Source organism: Chiloscyllium punctatum, chromosome 25, assembly GCF_047496795.1.
Source record: "Chiloscyllium punctatum isolate Juve2018m chromosome 25, sChiPun1.3, whole genome shotgun sequence".
NCBI classification, from domain to species: domain Eukaryota; kingdom Metazoa; phylum Chordata; class Chondrichthyes; order Orectolobiformes; family Hemiscylliidae; genus Chiloscyllium; species Chiloscyllium punctatum.
In genome coordinates this window covers 37,809,394-37,836,785 of record NC_092763.1, presented here as the reverse complement: position 1 = coordinate 37,836,785, position 27,392 = coordinate 37,809,394, and the positions used below count along the sequence as shown (strand labels likewise).

At 40.4% G+C, this 27,392-nt stretch overlaps 1 protein-coding gene across 1 annotated transcript in view; it reads left to right on the top strand.

The window, feature by feature from the left end:
• The window catches only part of srpx2 (sushi-repeat containing protein X-linked 2), a 70,495-nt gene that overhangs the window by 25,233 nt on the left and 17,870 nt on the right, over positions 1-27,392 (top strand). The window contains exons 3-6 of the mRNA XM_072595060.1: positions 14,251-14,334; positions 18,896-19,087; positions 24,037-24,213; positions 25,552-25,678. Coding sequence (XP_072451161.1) covers positions 14,251-14,334; positions 18,896-19,087; positions 24,037-24,213; positions 25,552-25,678 — 580 coding nt within the window. The remainder of the gene's footprint in view (positions 1-14,250; positions 14,335-18,895; positions 19,088-24,036; positions 24,214-25,551; positions 25,679-27,392) is intronic.

Below are 27,392 nucleotides of genomic sequence, written 5' to 3'. Positions count from 1 at the left end.
TGTGTAGTTTATAAGTAATTTTTAGTAACCAGTAAAGATCAGCCATTTGAACAACTATATTTACCAACAACCTTTTGTTATCAATATCATCATTACTGTGGCAAAGATTCTCAGTACTCAGAGGAAACAAAAACACAGTGGATTCCAGGAAATTATGGGAGTGTTTGGAAATGTCACTGAAAGTTTGGCCAATCAGAAGGATTTGAAAGATTCAGAGGGAAGAGTTTTTTTTCATTAAGGAGATGTGGGCATTGCTGATTGGCCCAGTATTTATTTCCCATCCCAATTTATCCTTGGGAATGTGGTGGTTAGTTGCTTTCTTACTGCAGTTCTTTTCCCACAACGCTGTTGAGGAAGGAGTTCATGATTTTGACCCAGTAACTCTGAAGAAATTGTGATATAATTCTGCAATGCATTGGTGCTGTTATGTTGATGGTGGAGCAAGTGGATATGGTATCCATGAAGCAGACAGCTTTCTCCTGAATGGTGTCAAGGTTTTTGTGCTATTGGAGCTACAGTGATCCATGAAGGTAAAGAGTATTCCATCACACTCCTAACCTGTGCCTGGTAGATGATGGATAGCCTTGGAAGTCAGGAGGTGAATTACTTGTTGCAGGATTCTTAGTCTTTGACCTGTTCTTGCAGCCATTATTTTTATAGAATGTCCTGTTCAGTTCCTGTCATTAGTAAATGGTAACACCCATGATTTTTAATAATGGGGCCTAAGTGACAGTATTGCAATTTATGAGACAATGGTTAGATTCTCTCATGTTGGAGATGGTCATTGCCTGGCACTTGTACATAGAGGCATAGAGATGTACAGCATGGAAACAGACCCTTTGGTCGGCATGGATGGGTTGGACCAGATATCCCAACCCAATCCAGTGCCACCTGCCAACACCCGGCCCATATCCCTCCAAACCCTTCCTATTCATCTACCCATCCAAATGCCTCTTAAATGTTGCAATTGTACCAGCCTCCACCACTTCCTCTGACAGCTCATTCCACATACCACCCTCTGTGTGAAAAAGTTGCCCCATAGGTCTTTTTCCTATTTTCCCTTCTCACCCTAAATCTATGCCCTCTAGTTCTGGACTCCCTGACCCCAGGGAAAAGACTTTGTCTATTTACCCTATCCATGCTCCTCATAATTTTGTAAACCCATCCGCCTCCGCTCCAGGGAAAATGGGCCCAGCCTGTTCAGCCTCTCCCAATAGGTCAAATCCTCCAACCCTGGCAACATCCTTCTAAATCTTTTCTGAACCCTTTCAAGTTTCACAACATCTTTCCGATAGGAAGGAGACCAGAATTGCGCACAATATTCCAACAGTGGCCGAACCAATGTCCTGTACAGACGCAATGTGACCTCCCAACTCCTGTACTCAATACTCTGACCAATAAAGGAGAGCATACCAACCGCCTTCTTCACTATCCTATCTACCTGCGACTCCATTTTCAAGGAGCTATGAACCTGCATTCCAAGGTCTCTTTGTTCAGCAACACTCCCTAGGACCTTATCATCAAGTGTATAAGTCTTGTGAAGATTTGTTTTCCCAAAATGCAGCACCTTGCAGTTATCTGAATTAAACTCCATCTGCCACTTCTCAGCCCATTGGCACATCTGGTCCAGATTCTGTTGTAATCTGAGGTAACCCTCTTCGCTGTCCACTACACCTCCAATTTTGGTGTCATCTGCAAACTTACTAACTGTACCTCTTATGCTCGCATCCAAATCATTTATGTAAATGACAATAAGTAGAGGGCCCAGCACCGATCCTTGTGGCACTCCACTGGTCACAGGCCTCCAGTCTGAAAAACAACCCTCCATCCTCTGTCTTCTACCTTTTGAGCCAGTTCTGTATCCAAATGGCTAGTTCTCCCTGTATTCCATGAGATCTAACCTTGCTAATCAGTCTCCCATGGGGAACCTTGTCAAATGCCTTACTGAAGTCCATATAGGTCACATCTACTGCTCTGCCCTCATCAATCCTCTTTGTTACTTCTTCAAAAAACTCAATCAAGTTTGTGAGACATGATTTTGCACGCGCAAAGCCATGTTGACTATCCCTAATCAGTCCTTGCCTTTCCAAATACATGTACATCCTGTCCCTCAGGATTCCCTCCAACAACTTGCCCACCACCGACATCAGGCTCACTGGTCTATAGTTCCCTGGCTTGTCCTTACCACCCTTTTTAAACAGTGGCTCCAGCACCTCCCCTGTGACTATTGATGATACAAATATCTCAACAAGAGGCCCAGCAATCACCTCCTTAGCTTCCCACAGAAGTTCTCGGGTACACCTGATCAGGTCCTGGGAATTTATCCACCTTTTACCCTTTTCAAGACATCCAGCTCTTCCTCCTCTGTAATCTGGACATTTTGTAAGATGTCACCATCTATTTCCCGACAGTCTGTAACTTCCATATCCTTTTCCACAGTAAATACTGATGCAAAGTACTCATTTAGTATCTCCCCCATTTTCTGCGATTCTACACAGAGGCCACCTTGCTGCTCTTTGAGGGGTCCTGTTCTCTTCCCTCGGTACTCTTTTGTCCTTAATGTATTTGTAAAAACTCTTTGGCAAATAGACTTAAGGAGAATCCAAAGCTATCTCATGTCCTGTTTTTGCCCTCCTGATTTCCCTCTTAAGTATACTCCTATTTCCTTTATACTCTTCTAAGGATTCACTCGATCTATACTGTCTATACCTTACATATGCTTCCTTCTTTTTCTTTAGCAAACCCTCAATTTCTTCAGTCATCCAGCATTCCCTACACCTACCTGCCTTCCCTTTGACCCTGACAGGAATATACTTTCTCTGGATTCTCGTTATCTCATTTCTGAAGGCTTTCCATTTTCTAGCCATCCCTTTACCTGCCAACATCTGCCCCCAATCAGCTTTCAAAGGTTCTTGCCTGGTACTGTCAAAATTGGCCTTTCTCCAATTTAGAACTTCAACATTTAGATCTGGTCTATCCTTTTCATTCATTATTTTAAATCCAATTGAATTATAATCGCTGGCCTCAAAGTGCTCCCCCACTGACACCTCAGTCACCTACCCTGCCTTATTTCCCAAGAGTAGGTCAAGTTTTGCACCTTCTCTAGTAGGTACACCCACATACTGAATCAGAAAATTGTCTTGTACACACTTAAGAAATTCCTCTCCATCCAAACCCTTAACACTCTGGCAGTCCCAGTTGCTGTTTGGAAAGTTAAAATCCCCTACCATAACCACCCTATTATTCTTACAGATAGCTGAGATCGCCTTGCAAGTTTGTTTCTCAATTTCCCTCTGACTATTGGGAGGTCTATAATACAATCCCAATAAGGTGATCATCCCTTTCTTATTTCTCAGTTCCACCCAAATAACTTCCCTGGATGTATTTCTGGGAATGTGCTCCCTTAGTACAGCTGTAATGCTATCCCTTATCAAAAATGCCACCCCTCCCCCCTCTGTTGTCTCCCTTTCTGTCCCTCCTGTAGCATTTGTATCCTGGAACGTTAAGCTGCCAGTCCTGTCCATCCCTGAGCCATGTTTTTATAATTGCTATGATATCCCAGTCCCATGTTCCTAACCATGCCCTGAGTTCATCTGCCTTCAGTGTTAGGCCCTTTGCATTGAAATAAATGCAGTTTAATTTATTAGTTCTACCTTGTCCTGCCTGCCCTGACTGTTTGTTTGACTCGTTTCTTTTCTCAACTATACCAGTCTCGGATCGATCTCTTTCCTCACTATCTCTCCGGGTCCCACCCCTCCACCTTACTAGTTTAACTCCTCCCGAGCAGCTTCAGCAAATCTACCTGCCAGTATATTAGTCCTCTTCCAATTTGAGTGCAATCTGTCCTTCCTGTACAGGTCACTTCTACTTTCTTCCGTAATTACACCGGCACCACTCCCCACCTCTTCCTTCGCTACATTGATGACTGCATTGGCACCACCTCGTGCTCCCGCAAGGAGGTTGAGCATTCATCAACTTCACCAACACATTCCACCCTGACCCCACCCCCAGGGATATATTTCCCTCCGCACCCCTTTCCGCCTTCCGCAAAGACCGTTCCCTCCATGACTACCTGGTCAGGTCCATGCCCCCCCCCCCCCCCCCCCCCAACAACCCACCCTCCTGTCCTGGCACCTTCCCCTGCCACCGCAGGACTTGCAAAACCTGTGCTCACACCTCACACCTCCTCCCTCACCTCCATCCAAGGCCCCAAAGGAGCCTTCCACATCCATCAAAGTTTTACCTGCACATCCACCAATATCATTTATTGTATCCGTTGCTCCTGATGCGGTCTCTTCTACATTGGGGAGGCTGGATGCCACCTAGCAGAGCGCTTTAGGGAACGTCTCTGGGACACCCGCACCAATCAACCCCACTGCCCCGTGGCCCAACATTTCAAATGCCCCTCCCACTCAGCTGAGGACATGGAGGTCCTGGGCCTCCTTCACCGCTGTTCCCTCACCACCAGACACCTGGAGGAAGAACGTCTCATCTTCTGCCTTGAAACACTTCAACCCCAGGGCATCAATGTGGACTTCACCAGTTTCCTCATTTTCCCCTTCTCCCACCTTACCCCAGTTCCAAGCTTCCAGCTCAGCACTGTTCCCATGATTTGTCCTATCTGCCTATCTTCCTTTCCACCTAACTACTCTACCCTCCTCTCTGACCTATCACCTTCATCCCGACCCCCATTCACCTATTGTACTCTTTGCTACTTTCTCCCCACCCCCACCCTCCTCTCATTTATCTCTCCACCCTTCAGGCCCTCTGCCTGTATTCCTGATGAAGGGCTTTTGCCCGAAATGTCGACTTTTTTTTCCTGCTCCTTGGATGCTGCCTGAACTGCCGTGCTTTTCCAGCACCACTCTAATCCAGAATCTGGTTACCAGCATCTTGCAGTTGTTTTTACCTAGGTCACTTCTATCCCAAAAGAGATTCCAATGATCCAAAAATGTGAATCCTTCTCCCATATACCAGCTCCTGAGCCAGGCATTCATCTGTTCTATCCTCCTATTCCTGCCCTCACTAGCTTGTAGCACCGGGAGTAATCCAGATATTACTACTCTCGAGGACCTCCTTTTTAAATTTCTGCCTAACTCTCTGTCGTCTCCCTTCAGAATCTCAACCTTTTCCCTTCCTTTATGATTGGTTCCAATGTGTACAATGACCTCTTGCTGGCCCCTCTTCCCCCCCCCCATGAGAACATTCTGCACCGTCTCTGAGACATTCTTGATCCTGGCACCAGGGAAGCAACATGCCATTCTGATTTTTTGCTGCTGGCCACAGAAACGTCTGTTTGAACCTCTGATTAGAGAATCCCCTAACATAATTGATCTCTTGGAACCCGATGTACTCCTCGTTGCATTACAGCCAGTCTCAATACCAGAAACTTGGCTGTTCGTGCTATGTTCTCCTGAGATTCCATCACCAAAACAGCATACCTGTTTGAAATGGGTATATCCACAAAAGAACCCTGCACTAGCTGCCTACCTCTCTTACCATTCCTGGAGTTAACTGATCTATGTGACTGTACCTGAGACTTTCCCTCCTTCCTATAACTGCCATCCATCAAATACTGTTGCAGTTGCAAATTCCTCATTGCTTCTAACTGTCTTTCCAACTGTTCAGTTCGATCTGATAAGATTCGCAGCCAACAGCATTTATGGCAGATATAATCGGCAGTAACCCTTAAACTCTCTTTACACTCCCACATCTGACAAGAAGTACATATCACTCTATTAAAAGCCATTCTCTCTCCCTCTCTCTCTCTCTCTCTCTCTCTCTCTCTCTCTCTCTCTCTCTCTCTCTCTCCTCACCATCTACTTCCTTTCTCTAAAAACCCTGTTGTTTTGACTTTTTTTTTCCAAAGTTCCAACACAACGCAACAGCATATAAAGCAATAATTGCTGCTCCTTGAATTTGAGGAAATCACCTCCAACACTTAAAATACTTCAAAAGGAGCAGCTGTTACAGCCAGAAATTTTTCCCATCCTCCATCTTGGATTAACCAGAATCTTCAATGTTTTGTCACTTGTCAATGCAAGGCTGAAATACTGTCCAAGTCTTGCTGCATTTAGAACATTGAACATTACAGGCACTTCAGTCCTTGATGTTGCGCTGACCTGTAGAACCAATCTGAATCACATCTATACTACACTATTCCATTTTCATCCATATGTTTATCCAATGACCATTTAAAATGTCCTTAAAGTTAGTTAGTCTACTACTGTTGCAAGTAGTGCGTTCCATACCCTTACTACTCTGAGTAAAGAAACTACCTCTGACATCTGTCCTATATCTATCACCCCTCAATTTAAAGCTGTCTCCTTGTGCTACATCACCATCTGAGGAAAAAGGACTCTCGCTGTCCACCTGATCTAATCCTCTGATTATCTTATATGTCTCAATTAAATCACTTCTCAACCTTCTTTTCTCTAACGAAAACAGCCTCAAGTCCATCAGCCTTTCCTTATATGATCTTCCCTCCATACCAGGCAACATCCTAGTAAATCTCCTCTGAACTCTTTCCAAAGCTTCTACATCATTCCTATAATGCGATGACCAGAACTGTACACAATACTCCAAGTGCGGCCATACCAGAGTTTTGTACAACTGCAGTATGATCTTGTGGCTCTGAAACTCAATCCCTCTACCAAAAAAAGCTAACACACCTTATGCCTTCTTAACCACCCTATCAACCTGGGTGGTTAACTGTCAGGTATTTATGTACATGGACACCAAGATCTCTCTGCTCATCTACACTACCAAGAATCTTACCGTTAGCCCAGTACTCTTTATTCTTGTTGCTCCTTCCAAAGTGAGTCATTTCACACTTTTCTGCATGAAACCTCATTTGCCACCTCTCAGCCCAGCTTTGCAGCTTATCTAAGTCCCTCTGCAACCTGGAACATCCTTCAGCACTATCCACAACTCCACCAACCTTCATATCATCCGGAAATTTACTAACCCATCCTTCTCCGCCCTCATCCAGGTCGGTTATAAAAATGGCAAAACAGATCCTTGTGGGACACTACTAGTAACTGAACCCCAGGATGAATATTTCCCATCAACCACCACCCTCCTTCTTCTTTCAGCCAGCCAATTTCTGATCCTGGATCAGCCAATTTGGGTCTGGACTGCTTCACTCTGAGGCAGCAAATGATGCTGAACATGATGTAATCATCTCCACTTCTGGCCTTGATGAAGCAATTAAAGAGATGGCTGGGCCTAACCTGAAGGACTGAGGTATCCTGGAGCTGAGATCACTGACCTTTGTGCTAGGTATAATACCAATCAGTGCAGACTTTTCCCTCCATTTCCATTGACACGAGGGGTGGCATTTCTTGATGCTATACTTGGTCAAGTGCAGTCTTGATGCCAAGGCTAGTTACTCTCACCTCAGCTCTTTAGTCCATTTTGGCCTAATGCTGTGTGAGGTCAGAAGCTGAGTTCAGGAAGAGGTTTGAGAGAATCATGACACCTGAAATTCATGTAATTCAAAAATAGAATTAGGACGGTGTGGGCAAAAACTAATGAGGATGTGAATAGAGAATATCATTACTGCAAGTTTTTAAGATATCATGGAATGATAAGTTTTTTTTTTAAAAGTGAAGATGTGCTATCCGATGTATTGTGGAACAGGAGGCCAGTGAGAACGGAAATTATCTGCAAGCAGGGATTCATATCGAGAAAATAAGGCAGTTATGGACAATGTGGAAAAAGTGAAAAAGAACACAATGGTTTTGCAGTCTCATTTATTCTGTGTGCATTTAGTTGGACAGAATACAGCTCATGGTAAGTAATCTGCTCTTTGGATAGGCCTGGAAACTATGGCTTTGTTTCTCTTGAGAATTACAAAATAAAGCTTTGAATTTAGGCATTTTGCCAGCATTGATGTGAGTGAGAGGTTGAAGGCAGCAATGGAGTCCCATCACAAAGGCAGCAACAAATTGTAGTTAGTTGGCATCCTTTTATTGCAGTTAAAAATGCTTGCTGCTCTACAGGGAGTATAAGGAAACAAAATTTAATACTAAGCTATATAAGGAGATATTAAAAACAGGTGAGCCAATGCATGGTGAAAGCAAAATATTTGAAAAAAACAAGTCTGAAATGAGGAGAGAGAACTGAGAGATGTGGGGTGTGAATTTGAGCTTAACACCTAGACATCTGATGGCATCACTATCAATAAACGTACACCGGCTATGGACGGTACCATGAGGGTATCCCTACCTCTTTCTGTACCACCATCTAAACACGCTATTACCCTCTCCAGATACACACCTACTTGCCATGGAAACTATTTACTGTTTCCTCTTTAGTGGGCCCTCATACATTTTATTTTATTCTGCTTGTTATAATTAAATGCTTCATAGCCTGAAGGAAAGTTAACATTGAAATAAGGAGAGCAGTGAAACAAGGTAAGAGTGCAGATTCAAGGATAATCGGGGAGCAGAATATCATGAACCAGGAGAGTTATGGAGGGTGATGAAGCAGACTCGAATGGAAATTTGATTTCTATTTCTGAACTGAATACTTGACTTTTATTCTGCTGAAGCAGCTTTGTTTTGCTAATTCTAAAAATCAGAATTTAAAAGTTTATGTGGGTATATCAATCAAGTCACTGCTGAAAAATTAATTTTTATAGTTTTCTGTGAATATGCTCTTTGCATAATGTTGTCTCACTCATTACAGCTGGAAAATTACTTGAGGCAAAGTTTTCCGACTATTTTGCCTGAGAGAGAAGGATAGCTGGCTGTGTGACTGTAAAATACTCAGCAAATAACTGTTAAAAACAGGCTCATTAAACAAGAGTTCTGACATCCCTCTTTCATTATTGAATATAATGATGTATTTCACTCTGAGAGGGCATGACCTAGCACATCTGAAACATTCCATTACCTGCAGTGGTTGAAATGGACCCAATGAAACAATAAAAATCAGTAACTGCTGCCCTGTACTTAGAGGGTGAGAAAAGCTAGGAACATAACGTTAGAAATTTGGGTCATTTATCTGACCGATGGTCACTGCAAATTGAAAGACACCTCAGAAGCATTAAACTTTCCTGATATCATGCATATTGGGGGTGTATCTTCAGTTTTTCCTGTTTTATATTTCCATTTTCCAACCGAAGGCAGATTAGGAATAATGGACAGGGACTCTGCCCCAATGTGACTACTGATGGATCTGTAAACGTCTGTGCTGGGGCCTCAGTGATGCTCTATGTCTATTAATGACATTAATTTTTGTATTTGCTTATATGGGATGTGGGGGTGAGCTGCCTTTTTGAACCAATCCACTTGGTCTGGTGTATCCACAATGCCATTAAGAAGAGAGTTCCAGCAACTGCTAAAGTTCTTCCACTGGTGGACAGGAGAGAGTTATCAAAGCTTGAAATTTAATCAGAATTAAAATTCCCCCCCCCCCCCCCCCTCCCCTGCCATTGTTCCTATTTGAAAATGTATCTATCTTTACTAAATGATTAAGTTGGATGATTTGAAACTTTGTAGAATAATTTTTTCATATTCACAAAGTCTGTCACTCACCTAGCCGAAAATTCAGAAAGTATCATTCACCAACATGTTGGTTTCATGACTGTTTGCAGATTCTTCCGCTGAGAATTTACAACCAAGTTGCTTGACATTTTCTATGTTATGAAATATTCCTGTAAACTTAAGAGTCAGTTTAATTATTGTGAGAAGGGGCTCAACTATTCAGGTATTGGCTTTAAATTAAGAAGTTGGCAGAGGGAAGGGAAGTTGGTGACATTTTTCGTGGAAAGGATGGTAAAGTTGTGGAATGAGTTCCCAGTTAAGATTATTGCAGCAGTTGCCCTAAGTGATGTAAATAACTTTTAGATACCTTTTGCAGATAAAGTTGAAATTGCAAGATGTGAGAGGTACTAATTGTGAACATGCTTGTTGAGCTCAAAGCTTTTTCCAGTTCTTAGACAGTTTTTCTCATTTAATTCTCCTCCACCCCAAACTTCCCCTTTATACTTCCTGTGGTTATGACTCCCTGCTGTGGAATGCTGCAGAGGCAATGATTTTCCCCTCTCTTGCCTTACCCCAATGGCCATATTTAATGTAAAAATTAACTTTGGTTTGGCTATTGACCTGCAGGAAGCATCATAATCAAATTTAATTCTGTGTTTTCCTAATGTTTATATATACACTTTTCCAGCAGGGGCCTGAGTCTTGTGAATCAGCTAATCACCAAATCCAAGATGCCGAACTTAATTGTAGTAAACTTACCATGATCCCAGCTGAAATCCGGAATTAAAATTAGACCTTCAAGGACTACAGGGCTACTGACTTAGGGGAGAAAACTTTTGCATTATAAAATTGAACAACTGAAGTTTGGTGACCATGCTGCTTGTCATATCGCCACTGATCAATGATGTCTATACTGGAGACCCAGTATGAATGAGATTTATGATCCATAGAAGAAGGATTGCAGGTCCAGTGATTTACAGGGCCTTTGGACATGGGCTTGAAGGCATGGACGTTGGCATAATGGCATGGAATGGTATTGGGCAGCTAACTAAGGACCTTTCTCCCCCCTCTGACATTTCACCAATTGTGGGCACTCTCCACTATGTAAGGAGGCTATGTGCCATTATTTGTCCTCGGTGAAACCTTCCCACTTGCAGGAGCCTGCCTAAGTAGACTTCGCACTCCAAGGTTCCATCTTACTTTGAGGATGCATGCCCATCGATGCCCCTCTTCCTCTCGGTGCAGTCCAAGCACTGCCGACGACATGGAGTGGGACTGCTGATCTATCAGCTCTCTAATTGGGCTGATGGCTTTTTGGGCTGGCCTGCTGCCACCCAGTAACCTACAATTCCTAGATCTGCCACTTACCCCTCCAATCCACTTTCAACCTCAGCCACAGGATTACTGATGTCTTTGAAAAATTCATTGAGACATAGTGAGGGAATGTGGAGGTGGATGTTTTTTTGGGTGTATTAATTGTAATAAACATTTTCAAAAAAATTTGTTTTCAGTTTTAACAAAGAAGAACCTTGCCTTCAGTGATTGGTGTCAGATATTTTAGTGTAGGTTCAACCTTAATGGAAATTTAAAGTTTACTATAGGTTAATGAAATGAATTGAATTTGAAATCTGGTCCTCAAAAACCCTTTCTGTATTTACCCTCTTCATTTGATTTAATAGTAGGAGACATGACTCCTTGTGCTATTGTGTCCCTTTTGGATTTGTTGCCTTGCCAATCTCCAGGCTAGATGGACCCTCGTGTATGATATGGAAGCTTGGATGCAGAAGAATAAAATGAGGCATTCTAAACTTTTTACGTTATGCAATGAAAAACACTTATTTTGATGACAAATGCATAGATCCACATTTTCTACAATGCACTCTATTCCAAGCATGTTACATTATTCATATTTATGGTACAGTTGATAGAAAAGACCTACATCTGCCAAGAATTGTTGTCCCATTAAGGGCAAAAGGATTAGAATTTGCCTCTAGTATGTTTGCTAAGAATGTTATTTGGAATGCACAAAAGAACTATACTTTTTTCAAAAATGTTTTGCTTCAGTAACCTCTCTACATTAATGTTGCTGACTAACTTAAGAATTGGTAGTAATGTTGTCAAGTAAATAAAAGGTTGCTACTGCCATGATGCTAGGGATCAAAGTCACTGCTAGTGATGCCAGTGCTTGTTTTCTCCCTGTGGCTGTGGAAGGGGTAATAGAACATTCAATCTGGTTATTTAACTGCTGAGCTTTCTTGACAGTCTTGTGGACATTCCCAGTTGGATTTGTTTTCCAAATAACTTGTTACGCCTCATTGGAATAGGTCACTGAAAATTAAGCCCATCTTTTCCAGGAATTGGCACAAAAGTTAAAGATTTTTAATAGTATGTCGAATTCCCCAATTTAGCTGTCTTTTAGACCCAGGTTGACATAAAGCACAAGCTAGGTATCTATGCAAAACAAGAATAGATATTTATTGCAATAAAATAGATTCTGACTACAGATAAACAACTAAAACATTGATATTTAATTCTACTAACTAAAGCTCTAATCTACTTAGAATGTTTATAGATATACAGACAAGTATAAAAGCATATCTGTTGTCAGAGGAGGGAAACATAAGATCAGAACAGAACAGACAATTTGGCCCTACTCCACCATGCAATATCCATTATGGCTGATCGTCTAACTCAATGGCCTGTTCCAACTTTCTCTCCATACTCTTTGATCTGTTTAGCCCTAAGAACTGTATCTACTCCTTCTTGAAAACATTGAATGTTTTGGTTACAACCAGAGAATCCCACAGGCTCATCACTCTGTAGGTGAAGAAATGTTTCCTCATCTCTGTTCTAAATGGCCTACCTCATATCATTAGACTGTAACCCTGGTTCTGGACACCCTGTCATCAGAAACATCCTTTCTGCATTTACTGTATCTAGTCCTTTTAGAATTTTATAGGTTTCTGTGAGACTTCTCTAATTCTCCTAAACTACAGTGAATATAGTTATAACCTATCTATGTTGGTTCCTGCCATCCCAGCAATCAGTGTAGTAAAAAAAAACTGGGAAAACAATTCTGAGGTCTCTGTCTAGAAGGTCCAGAGATAAACCTTTCCTGATCAGTTCACTGCTTCTCAGTCATCATCTTCAGGTACTTTTGCTTGTGTGCAAGAGGTATAGAGTGACTGGCTCACAGTTATAAAGGTCTCCAACATCAATCAAAACTCACGAGCTATCTTAAGGCTTGAGATATTTATTATTGCAGAGCAGAAACAGAACTCCTTCCAGTCTTCTGCCTAAACATTTACACCCACAAATTGTTCAGCTGGCTAGGAGTCAATCACTCGTTGTTGGCAGGCAGGGGGGCTTTTCCATTGATATCTGGTCACTAGTCCGCAGTGCTACTTGTCACCTGAATCTCTAGCTAATCTGTAATGAGGCTTCCACTACTGCTTGAACAAGCAGCTGAGTAAATAGTACTCAAACTGAGTGCCAGGCTATTTGATTTTAATAAGTGCATTGATCCTTCAATAATACTTGGCTTTTCAGCCAGTTCTTTTCCTCATTTCAGTCTGCAGTCAAAAATACTGAAGGATGGAAAATTTGGACTTTACAAACTATATATATGTATGTTGTGAAATTCTCCCCTCAAAATATAAATTAGATGCCCTACAGTATAGAAACAGGCCATTTGGCTCAACAAATCAACACTGACCCTCCAAAGAGTAACCCACCCAGACCCATTGCCCTATATCTACCCCTGACTAATTCATCTAACACTATGGGCAACTCCGCATGGCCAATTCACCTAGCTTGCACATTTTTGGACTTCAGGAGGAATCCCACACAGACACAGGGAGAATGTGCAAACTCCACACAGACTGTCACCTGAGGGTGGAACCGAACTCGGGTGCCTGGCACTGTGAGGCAACAGTGCTCACCACTGAGACACTGTGCTGCCCTTGTAATTATATTGGTTTCTATTGTGGTTCCATGAATAAGTTCCACTCTAGGTATTGCACATAAATATTAAGTCTCACACTCCAGTACAGTACTGAGAGAGTGTTGCACTGGCAGAGGTACCATTATTTGACTGAGGCATTTTGGAAGTTTATTGTGCAAGCATTGACTGTCGCATTTTGTAAATTACGACAGTGACTGTCCTTCAAAAGTGCTTCAGTGGGTGTAAAGCATTAAAAATTGCAATGTTAATCTGTTTTTGCTTTTTTAAAGGCCCTTTTTTGGATAATTGGGATGCTTTGCAACATGGAAGCCATCTGCATATTTCAGGCATATGTAGATATTCCGTTTGAGTCTAACTAGCTCAGTTGAGTTGTATAGAACATTTGAGAAACTTAATGCTGCTTCAGTTCCGTTCACCTCAGTGTGACAGTGTTACATACTCATGGATGCTAGCCATTCCTTCTATACCTGTTCTCAGTGACCAGCCTGCACACGCTGGCTTCAGAAATACAATGATGGCAGGTTGGCTGGTTGCTCATCAATTGGTGCACTGCAGATCTATTTGTCATTTTACAGAATATTCCATGAATTGAGTCAATTCTAAGCATTCATTCCCTTTTCCTACTCTGGAGCCAGTAAGACCAGAAAGGGAACTTGCATTTTCTTTTCAAATCAATAGATATAACTGGAAACATACTGCTGGAATAAATATGGTGGAAAGTCAAACACAAAAGAATTAACAGAAAAATGAGACAAACCAACATATCTATCACATTGTTCTTCTTTGTTTTTTCAGGGTCTGGATATTCTTATGTTGAGAGCCATGATGTTGATTACAGTGTTCAATATACAGGAAGCAGCTACTATGTGGATTACAAAGGTAAATTTCTTATTTATAGAGACAGATCTGTAATATTATCACAGACTTTCCAACAACACAATCAAATAAAGTTGTTTTAATATTAATTGCAATATTGTGACAGTTCCATTCATGAAATCTTAAATCTATGCTCTTGCATTTATTTTAGGTGAATCCTGCGAATATGTGAAGGAAGGTTAGCCATTAATAGATCATTGTATTTTGAGTGTTATATGTCTAATGGCTGCCATATCTGTTTCCATGCTGTACATCTCTGAGTCTAGAGGTTGAGGTCATAAGCCAGCTAGTACATGAAGTAAAATAGCTTTCTCCAAGCATTTCCCCATTTCATGGAAAATATTGCGTGTACTTTCAATTGTAGGTGCAAGTTACTCAGATTATCCAATATACATGATATTCAAGAAGTGGATATGTTTTTATGGAAGTTAATAGTTTCAGTAAAGGTGAACATAAAACTAGGTTATAATTCCAAATTTACTAATGAGTTGAATTTTGCATTTTACCATTTACCATGATAAGATTTGAACCTGTGTCCCTAGAACTTGGGTATCTGGATTATGAGAGTAAGAACACTAGCACTATGCCACCTCCCATTAATTGCTACATGTTGCAGACAGATATAGTGGAAAGCACACCTTTAGCCTATTCTCTAACCTTTCTTCTATTCTATTTAAAATAATGCAAATAATAATAATTACCGACTTAAAAAAAATGCTTTTAATATTTGCTAGAAACAGTAAACAAAAGAACATTTGAGAAAGATGCAGCAGAACTTTGTGCCTTCAAAAAATATATTTAATTAAATTCTTTTAAATTAGTTTGATGTGGTATGGATGAAATATTTGATGTATTCAAATTTCAGTGGATTTTCTTCAGTTGCAAAGAGAATGCCAGAAGTTTGAATTTGTGCATGATCATTGCAGCTGCTCCTTTCCTTCAGGTTTCTATTTAAGTTTGAACTCTGCAAATGGGATGTAACATTGGCAACTTTATAGGACTAGTGCTGAGTGTCGTGGATATAATGCTGCCTCGCTGAAGCCTGTCAGTGTACATGTTAGATGGCATTGAGACTCCAGTCCTGCAAAACTGCTTTTACGAATGTACTTGCCTAAAGTAAATTAGGCAAATGTACTTTGATCAGGAGTGTTTATATTAGTGCCAAACTACAGCATATGTTTTATATCAGTGCACGTTCTTCAGCTTAATATAGTCTTTATTTTACATGATTATAATAATGCTAGATTAGGTTTCCAAAGGGGGCCTCTAGCTTTTAAATACCTGAGCTTCTGACCACAAAATTGATCTTGAATAACTGCAAAAGACACTACACACATGCAATGGCTTCAGTATTATAAATATCTTTCATCAAAATACATCTATTAAAATACCACTTTTGCGCTAATATCAGTAAGTTCATATGGAGAATGATCAATGCTTGGAATGAACTTTTGGTCACTGATGGAGACAAAAATCCAAATGCATTTATAAAGCAGTTGTAGCTCATGATGGTATTTTTGAGTACCTCTGGATAGCATAATTGTTTTAGTAAAAATGTCATCCATATTTCTTAGTATTTAATAGTCTTCTAACTAGCAGTGTTGTGGAAACACAATGATGTAAATATATAGAAAGCAAAATTTGCTTTCCTAATAGTTACATTCATATTTCAAAAAATCCTCAAATTGAGTTTGGGGATTTCTAGGTACAATAGAAGAGTTCTTAGTGTCCAAATTCAAAGCACATAGGGTTGTGGGTAATGTAGTGGCATGGATGGAGAACTGATTAGCATGTGCAAAAACAAGTGGGAATAAAAATGTCCTTTTTGAGTGGAAAATGCTGTCTAGTGGGATATGGCAGAGTCCTCAGCTTTTCACAATATGTATCAATGATCTGGCTGAAAAAATCAAATGCACTAATTCAGAGTTCGCCAGCAATACAAAGCTAAGTTGGATTGTGAATGGTGAAGAGGATGAAAAGAGGCTTGAAGGCAATTTACACAGTCTTTTTAGTTTACTCGTGGAATGTGGATGGTGCTGGCTAGGTCAGCATTTATTTTCAGTCCATGGATGCCCTTGAGAAGATGATGATGAGCTGGTTCTTGAACCTTTTGCTGTCCATGTGCTGTTGGTAGCCCAACAATGCCATTAAAGAGAAAATTCCAGGATTTTGACCCATTGACACTGAAGGAATGATGATATATTCCCAAGTTAGGATGGTGAGTGGCTTGGAGGTGTACTTGAATGTGGCAGTGTTCTTTTGTATCTGTGGCTCTTGTCCTTCTAGATGAAAGTGGTCATGGGTTTGGAAGCTGCTTTCCAGTGAGCCTTGCTGAATTTCTGTAGTGTATATGGCAGATGGGACACACTGCTGCTACTGAGCATTGGTGGCGGAGAGAGGTGGATGCTTGTGGACCTGGTACCAATCAAGCAGGCTGCTTTGTCTGGATGGTGTCAAGCTTCTTGAGTGTTTTTGGAGCTGCACTCATGCAGACAAGTGGGGAATATTCCATCACCTTTCTGACTTGCGCTTTGCAAATGCTGGCAGGCCTTGGTGAGTCGGGAGATGAGTTACCAATTGCAGGGTTCCTAGTTTCTGGCCTTCTAGCCACTGAGTCACTCGGAATTCTGTTTTATATGATTTCTGTGGTAACCATAAGAATGTTGATAGTGGAGAATTCAGTGTTGGTAATGACACTTTATGTCAACGGATGATGTTTAGATTCTCTCTTGTTGAGATGATCATAGTCTGGCATTTGTGTTGTGTGAATATTATTTGCCACTTGTCAGCCCAAGCCTGGATATTGTCCAGGTCTTACTGCATTTGCCCATGGGAAATGTCATTATCTGAGGAGTTGAAAGAACAGGAAATAACATGGTAAATTCAGTAAAACATGGATAAGTGTTGATTATCCACTTTGGTATAAAAAACAGAAAAGCCAATTATTACTTCTATAATAATAGATTAGGGAAATGTTGAGGTCCAAGGTGTCTTTACGTCAGTCATTGCTGCACCTGCATGCTTGGATTCAAGCAGTTAAAAAGGCAAACAGCATGTTAGCCTTCATTGCAAGATGGTGTGAGTACAAGAATGAGGATATCTTGCTGCAGCTGTGAGGTGACATCTGGAGTATAGTTTGCAGTTTTGGTCTCCTTCCCTAAGAAAGAATCTCAACTAATTCCTATAATGACAGGCTTGTTGTATGAGGAGAGATTGGGTCCATCAGACCAGCATTCTTATTGAAACGAGATTGAAAATTCTGCCAGGAGTGAACCGACTAGATTCAAGGATCTTGTTACACCAAGCTAAAATGTCTGGAACGAGAGGTCACAGTCTCAGGATACAGAGTAGGCTATTTCCGATTAAGATGAAGATAAACTTCTTCGCTTAAGGTGGTGAACCTGTGCTATTCACATAAGACTGTGGAGCCCAAGTCACAGAATATTTAGGAAATAAGTAGATAGATTTCTAGACACTGAAGGCATCAAGAGTATTGGGTGAGTGTGGTGCAGAGATGGAGGATCAGCCATGGCCCTATTGAAAGGCAGAGTAGGTTCAACGAGCCAGATGGCCTATTCATACACTCATTTTATATGATTCTATGTAATATACGTTTTTGCTCAGGTGGAATGTTTCAGCTTTAATGGCCACATGTGCACTGGAATTGCTTCCTGGGCTTCAAAGAAGCGGTAAAAAAAGTATCAATTTTCTTCAACTTAACAGTTCCAAGTTCAACACTCCCTCTGCTCCCTCGGAGAAAGAATACGTGCATTGACATTCAATGAGGCTGCTGTTCTACCCTCTGGTATTTAATTGATTTGCTGACGCCTGTTATATTGGTTATATTGGCTCACATAGTGAATGGTGATATGAATGACTTACTGGAGGACAAAACCACTTCAAAATCTCATCTTAGCAAGCATCTTCCAGAGAGAGGGTAGCAAGTTGATTGAGGAAAGAAATACTTGCTGTAAGTGCTTGACTTTGTCACTGACTGCAGTAACCAGCGAGTTATTCCTTTATCTAATGTTGTACTTCTCATCAGCATTCTATCTTGGTCAGGTCAGTAGAAAAGCTTTAAACTAGAAAAATGGATCATGTCAAGGAGCTTGAACTGGAGGAGAAATGGAAAAGAAATTGGTTCTTTCAGACATTATAATCAGAAACATTCTTGTACATTTTACTGGGTTTGAATTGAAATGTGTAGAATGCGGTTCGCCCAGTTGTCGGCACTGAATGCCAGCTGGTTGTCCTATGTTATTAAGCCAAACAGCTTTGATGCCAGCAGATGGACAATGCTATCATCTGTCCTGGTTTTTCTGCGGGAATAATATCAAAATACAAAAGCTCCCAACCAGCATTCCATTTCTGTTTGCAGCCTTCCATGCTTTGTGGAAGTCAAGTGAGAACAGCTTCAGCCCTGAATGACTACTTGGTGAGGCATCGCGAGATACTAATGTTCTTGAAAATGTTCGCGAACTTGAATTGATACCTCCCAGAGAATTGGGGTAAGGAAATCTCAATATCCAGCTCTACTGACCCTAAACATATCTTTTTTTTTCAGAGCCAAGATGGTGTTACCCGTTGAGCATAGAAAATGGTGACACAGAATGTCATTCACCAAGGGGTGCAAACTACAGAAGCACACTCGGAACGCGTTGTCGAATACTTTGTGACAGAGGATACCGGTTGCTAGGTCGAAGGCATGTTGAATGTACGGTGACCAGGTACTGGTCTGGTATGAGCAGATGCAAAGGTGGGTCCATGGAAAATGTAGTTGCCTTAAAGCTGAGTTATCATCAAGATCATTTGTGAGTAAATTTGCTGTAAAATGTGCCTTTGTGAATGCTTGGTGAGGGAAAAATCAGACCCAGCTATGTTACCTAAGCTGAATGATCTGTTGATCTTCTCCTGGGAGTACCCGCAGTTGAAAGTACATGTTGGATGAGGTAGTGGACAGTGACCAGCTGCTTTGGAATCATACCCAGTTTCATTAAATTCCTTCAGAACTGTGGACAATGGAGAGAAGCAAGAATCTGGTGTTAATTAACTTATGCTTGCTGGTTGCTTTTCCGCTGTCTGTAAAGCCATAAGGAAGGCCTCTATCAATTTAGATTGTATGAACAAAAGTGCAGAGTATAAATAAAATGCTAAAAATGTACAACAAATTGGTTGGGTGACAATTAAATTGCTGTGTGGAAATGGAAAAATACAGTTCTGAGCAAAATTTCAGATTTTACATTGAGTTGTTAGAGCACAGAATGCTTTTCCATGTGGAGTCATGCAGGCAGAGACCACTATTTGTTTCAATCAAGGGGTAACTGGACCATTAATTGAAACAATCCAACAGAGCTGTATGAGGAGTGTGACATAGTGAATAATTTTGGGTTAGTCAAGTAAAAAAAATCATGGATATAATTCCTTGCTGTAATTGAGCAGGCGCTAGGGGCTAAATGGCCTGATTCTATTACCATGAAAACATTTTGTGGTTCTATTTTTATAATGGGCAAATATTGTCACTGCACACAAGAGAAAAATTTCCCAAAACATTTGCAAGTCTGGGAATGTTCAGACTTTATTTGCACACATTTTATATGTTCATTCTGTTTATGAAAACTGTTCTTTCACATTAGTTACAGTAAGTAATAAATTTACATCTGGCCATCTTTTAACTGGTATAAGTTTTCAATGCAGTTTGCCCTTGGTCTTGCCTATATCATTTTGTTGCAGTTGAAACTTACCACCATTTGCCTCTTGCACATCATGATCTTTGACTTGTATTACTTAGAATATTTCTCAATGTTTCTTCTTTCCTTTTGTTCATTGTCTTACAAAATGAGACAAAAAATATAATTTGATTTGCACATTATTGCAAAATCTTTGGATGATTCTCAAAACTGCAATTTGAAACCTCCTCAGTGCGCACTCCAGTATAGCTGAACAATAGAGGCCATTCACTGCGGTCAGACAGTGTGAATATGTTCCAGGAGCAATTCAATGACTTAAGGAAAAATTGGAGAATATAAACTCCACGACAGTGGAGAAAATGTTTTTGTGTTACTTTTATTTGTATTGGTAATAACAAATTTTGCCATTACACGTATACTTTGAAAACAGGTGACACTTTATCACAATCTGTATTGATCTGTGAATGTGGCGAAGGAGCAGTTGTAATATACCATGTGATAAAGGCAATAACTTAATGACAGAAAATTCTAATCTGTCATTGTTTATAAGGCCAAATGTAATGTTTCAGTAAAAACATTTAAGAAATGAAATGGTTTCATACTGGCTTACATCTATCACTGCTGATGGGAGACAACTGAAAAGCATAGCGAAAAACTCCAAATTCTTCAACTGTGATGTTACAACTCCTCAACTACCGTTATATTAACTATGTTGGCCCTTCAATATCATGGTCTTGCACGATGAGATGAGCATCCTTTTTGGAGAGGATATCAGACATTTGAGGTGTACATGTACTCCAACATCAATTTTATTAGCTTCAAACTATGATCAATTTTTATTTTATGACTGAGGCCCATAACACAGAACATCAATGAATTTTAAAAGCATGTTGCAAATCAAGCAATTCCATTGGTTAGTAATACCAGACTTGATTTGAAAGGTTGTCGCATTTCTGTAAATATGAAAATGTGTTAATGACTAATTGTATGTAGGATTAAGTTAGTGTTCAGCTAGCAGAATTTCTCGGGCTGTTTCTGTTATTTATTTCCTTCATGCTTGGTTTCTTTTTCTAATTTTTTTTTTGCACTTTCTTTCTTGTAATGTTTAAATCCAGCATTTGTTTTCCACACTAATAGTCCTTAAGAAGGTGATGGTGAACTGTTCATCTGGTGTAGATACATACACAATGCTATTATGAAGGTAGTTTCATAATTTTAAGAGAAACTCAATCTAATTCCAAGACTGGATGGTGTGTGACTTTGAGGGGAGCTTATAGGTGATGGTGTTACCATGTGCTTGTCTTTCTAGATGGTGGAGGTTGATGTTTTGAAAGGTACTGTTGAAGGACCCTAGTGGAGTTTCTGCAGTGCATCTTGTAAATGAAACACACTGCCGTTACTCTGCATCAGTGATGGAAGGAGTGAGTATTTAAGGAGGGGATAAAGTGTTGATTAAGTGCTTCATCCTGGATTGTATTGAGCTTATTGTGTTGTTAGAACTGCAGTCAACCAGACACAAAAATTGTCATTACATTCTTGGCTTGTGCTTTAAGCATGGTGGTCAAGCTGTGGGGAGTCAAGAATTTCCTCATACTTATTTGTATGTACTTGCTGCATTGTTCCCAGCCTGTGGTCTATAATTATAGTATCTATATGATTTGGTTTAGTTAAGGTACTGATCAACGGTCACCCCAAGGAGTTGACAGTTGGAGTTCAGATTTGGCATTACATTGAATGTCAGGAGGTGATGATTAGATTCTCCCTTCTTGGAGAGGGTTATTGTGGAATGTGTGGTGTGGAATGTTGCTTGCTATTTAGCAATCCAGGCCTGAATGTTATCCAGGTCTTGCTGCTTATAAATGTGCAGCACTTTGGTATCTGAGGAATCGGGAATGACGCTGAATATCCCCACTTATGAAGAAGGGAAAATCATTGAAACAGTTAAGATTGCTGGGCCTACAACACTGTTGAATGACACGTAAAATGATTTAACAAGGACTGTCAATTACATCAGGTACACAATGACTTTTCAAATATGGCGTGGACAGCTCAGATGCCAGTCAATTTCAGGATATCTGGTGATTTTGAATTCCTCTAAATACAATGAGCAGTAGAGTCAGCCTACGATCAGACAAAAGAAATTCCATAAGGCACAGTAAGTAGTTACTGATGAGTTTGGGAATGATGTGGTGACAAACTTTGCTGTGCCTGACAGACAGAAACCCTCTTTGAAACTTAACTCAATTGGCACAGCCAAAATATGACAATAGTCAGCCCAAACGAATTCCCATGCCTCGATGACTATGACCCAATCCCTGATAAACTTGTAAGGATGATCCTTACTGATAAGTTAACTAGACTTCTGACCAATCTCCAAACAGTTCCCTTACTAATGTATTGCTAATTTCCTCACTGATTGCACTGAACCAGCAGTATCCATTATGGCCCACTCAATGGATGATGATGATATGGAACCCATGACCCTGATTGCCCTGAAAGGTCAACTGAACACGTCCAAGCCTTTGGACGGAGATCACATGCTGCTCTTGATTGATTGTGACTGTGCCAGGACCTCTGGCTTGACCAAGGAGTATTCTGTTGAAGATTTTGAGACATCATTAGTTGGCTGAATGGACACGATGCAGCATAATATTGTACAGCAGCATGTCCACTCTCATCACTGATCACTGCTGGCAACCGTGACAAAATGCCTGTATACAATGAAAGATGCAATGTGCGCTCCAAGGTGCAGCATTAAAGTAGATCACTGTGTTTCTAGGGAGTCAGAGCCACGATGACATAATGAGGGTAGTGTGTTCCCGTTGCCAACCTCTATGGAAAAGGTGGTCAGGCAGTCACTGTCCGTGGAGTGTACGCTGAAGTTCTGATGAGCAAATGGCAAACTGGAGCTGCCAGGTATCTGCTCAGACTTTCATGTTAGGAATTGTCACCATCTAGTTTCTGACTACGATGTGCGATGATAACGAACTGTAAGTAAACAAGGCAAGAATAGTTAATAATGAGACATAAGTACATGCAAGTAAGCCTCTCTGCCACTCACCAATGAGCTATTAGTCTCACCATTCAAAATTTGGGTGGTAAGTTGGATATTTTCCCTTAACAGAGAGAATCTCATTTATCTAATCTTGCCTTATTTTCACCATGGGCTCACTGTTACTGGGAACATTCAATCCCAGCATCAAAATGACACTTATTTCTTTCCATCTGACATCTCTATCTTTTACCTCCAATTGTGTTGTGCTCACAAAACTAATCTGTCTTGTATTTCAAAATATTTTAACTAATATGCTGTGCTTCGCTCTGTTTTGAGGTTTTGTTTCACAGTATTTGAAAATTTTTTTTCTACTTTTTTAATTATTCCTAAATGCTACCAGGAGCCTGAATCCTCTGGCTTCTTGGTTGCTTGCTTGAAAATATGATTATGCATTATACTGGCTGTACTCCATGAGATTTCCAAGTTTCTTTGAAACTGAAAGCTCTGCCTTCCTTTGCAGGCTGGTTTGCCCCACCTGACACAGGAGCGATGATGTTCCATGTTTCTGCAGTGGCCTAAATGTTTATACTGATTATAATCTGACAAGTGCAACTGAGCTCTTTTAAAATGGATTACCATGAGCAGGATTTGTGGAGCAAATTGTGTATAATTGCTAAGTTAATAACTTAAGGTCTGATACCAGTTTGTTTACCCCAAGGTCCTATTTAGCTTATATGATAGCATTACTGATACGTGGAAACGTTGATAAAATGATTTGAATTTTTTGGCATTATTTCATCTAATCCTGATTCAAACAAGGAGGTGCTCATAAATGTTATGCATTTATATGAACTAGTTTTCATCTGATTTGACACTGTAAGCAGAATGAGTAGGATACGAAACTCCTCAAATTTGCTAACCTGGTATGTAGTTAAATTTATGTACAGTTTTTAACTGGAATGTTTTATGACTGTTCAATATGAGTGTTAATAATCCAATTATTGAAGACTGTTTCCTTCCCAGAGGTGCGTTGTCATTCACTTCCTGCATTTCCATATGGATCATTTGTGTGCTCAAAGGGGACACGTGTGGATTCAGAGTGTGAGTACATATGTGAGCAAGGATACCAACTGGAAGGAGATAGAACAAGAGTATGCCAGGAGAATGGCCAGTGGAGTGGGAGTGAACCTATCTGTGTAGGTAAATTGGACTGTAATCCATTTTGCATTGTACTTGCTAAATGCTTGCACCTTATTTAAAAAAAAGGAAAAGAAATGGGTTTTAATTTCTGTTAGGATCTTCAAACCTTTATGCTTCAGACAATATTCCTCAACACTCTGCCTTACACAAATATTTTAGTTCAAAATCTGTAATAAAAATGTCAAAAGATACCAAATATCCATTGCGATTTCTCAGTCCTGATGTTTTATTTTCACTATAGAAATCTCTGCAACCATTTTGTATGTTTTTAGTATTTGTTCCTTGCATTTGGAGCTTCTCATTGGTATTACTTTAGTGATAATTGTTGTTGCTAATGTTAGCAGTTGAATGCTTAAACTATTTGCATGGTATTCCTTGGCTGCTATTTTATGACAGGTGTTACGCTATTTCAAATAAATGGTTAATCTTTTATTAAAATTGTAATATGAGAATAATTAAAGCATTCAGTAATATGGCTAAGAGTAATTTCTAACAGTTTATGTAGTTTTAGCAGGTTTCAAACCTGCATTAGTTAAGGTGAGGGATTTGATTGTTGGTCTTTTTTTGGCATCAGCGTCAAATTAAAAATAAAATCCTCAATTTTAGCATTCATTAATGAACCAGTGCAAATGTTCCCCTAATTTTTGTACCCTTTTAGAATGTGCATGTTACTATCTCAATTGAGAATTAGGTTGAAATTGGCCAAGGGAAAGAATGTCTCATTGCCTCAACAGGGCTGAAGTAGGATCTGCCAAGACCAGACAGAACCTGTTGAGCCAGCAGAGACCTTTTAATAATTACTTCAAGTTGGTTTCACCAGAAGGCCTAGAGATTACGTAGATTGAACAATAAGAAACAAAATTGACTTAATCTTCTCAGCCCAGTACATATGTATCTTAGAAATATCGGACAGGGAACCTAACTGAATCACATACATCCAGAGTTCCCTGGCTTGACCCATAGTGTGTGCTCACTTGGTGTTCTCTGTTATATAAAGATGGAGCCGTTGCAATTACTTTACATTAAGCGTCCGGGGTCTAGTGAAACAGAGTCAGCTGAGCTTTACAAACCTGATCACTATTCATTTAAGCTTTGTTCTAAATGTGTGTACACAATTTTGTCAGCTGCGAACAGTACTTCTGATTCTCCCCTGTATTCACGCACTATTCATAACCAAGGTCCACACAGGGGAAGTAAACATATGGGCGTGCAACTCTACTACTGCTGTTTTCATTAAAACAAACCCCAGCAACGACACTGCCTTCCGGACAGCTGGGACTTAAGGATCCAATTGGAATATTTAAAAAAAACTAATTGACAATTTATTGATTTTAATAGATTATGAACCTCCAAGGATAAAGTGTCCGGGGTCCAGAGAGAAGGTGGCTGAACCAGGGCAGCAGACTACTCGTGTATATTGGGACTCACCGCGTATAAAAGATGTAGCCGATAAACACAGCACCAAGTTAGTATGAAACATTAGATCGCGTGCTTTTCACTCCATTTCTGTAACTATTTGATCTTGGAGAGACGAACCCTAGTGTGATACCCACATCAAGGAAAACGGAAGTAATTGGAACCAAATAAGCGATGGGACAGTATAGGAGAGAGATGGGAGGGAATAGGAGAAACTGAGGATGAATTAAAGTGAACTGGAGATGGGGAAAGGGAGGGAGATGAGGATGTAGAGGTCAGTTACTGACAGAAATATACAACAGTGACTTTCTGGATCCATTTAGAATCTCTGTGGAGTGATGAATTAGCAACGTCTCTGAGTGGAAGTGCTATGGATTTTCTGCAAGGTGACAAGCGTAAACAACTGGGAAAATAGTGCCACAGAAAGGAAAATCTTGCAGCAGAATTAGGTGGAAGCATGCATGGGAGAGCATTTGATAATATCTTAATTATTTACATTTTAGAAACATACGTGTATGTATTATTTACCTCCTTTTGTTATCTATTCAAAATGTTTACTAGTTCTGGCCAAGGCTGCCCCATGGTGACATCTTGTGGTCAGGAACCATGATTACAGGCAGACTCGATTTGCGTTTCCACATCAATGATGTGGAGGTGCTGGTATTGGACTGGGGTGGACAAAGTTAAAAAATCACTCAGCACCAGGTTATCGTCCAACTCGTTCATCAGGTAGCTGATGAAGTAGCAGCGTTCCAAAAGCTGGTACTTCCAAATAAAACTGTGGATTATAACCTGGTGTTGTGTGATCTATAACTTTCTACATTAAGTATTGCCATGCCACCAAAGATGGTTTAAATAACTCATTTAATACTGAATACTGTTATAATTGTAGCAGCACAAATATTTAAATTAAATTTCATTTAAATGTTCATATATTTGTAATGAGCTTTCAAAGATCAGTGCAATTTACTTTTCTCGGGACCTGGAGTACAGATGCCAATTGTACTTCCCTGCCTCTGGGATGGAATAATTCTATTCTGGCTCCAGATTTGATAATCCAGTGTGTGGCGCATCTCATCCTAACAGCTGCAGCATTTGATCATATGTCAGATTTGATTCTGTGTTCCTTCACTGATGAGTTTGAAAGCAGAAGACATGTAAAATCCAGTGGATGATCTCCTTGCCATGTACCAGGTACCCTGACCTGTCAGAAGTCATACATTCAGAAGCATCATCAAGCTATCTGCTTGCTCTTTGTCTTCTTGAGGCCATTATGGTGCCAATTAATCACCACATAAAGAGCTCATCTGCCCTGTTGGCATTTACCCATTCTGATGGGAGGCCAAAGGAATTCGGGAAATAGTCATAGAGATGTACAGCATGAAAACAGACCCTTCTGTCCAACTCGTCCATGCCAACCAGATATCCTAACCTAATCTAGTCCCATTTGCCAGCACTTGGCCAATATCCCTCTAAACCCTTCCTATTCATACACCCATCCAGATGCCTTTTAAATGTTGTAATTGTACCAGCCTCCACCACTTCCTCTGGCAGCTCATTCCATACACGCAGCACCCTTTGTGTGAAAAAGTTGCTGTTAGGTCCCTTTTATATCTTTCCCTTCCCACCCTAAACCTATGCCCTCTAGTTCTGGACGACTCCACCCCAGGGAAAAGACTTTGTCTATTTATCCTATGCATGCCTCTCATGATTTTATAAACCTCTATAAGGTCATCCCTCAGCCTTTGATGTTCCAGGGAAAA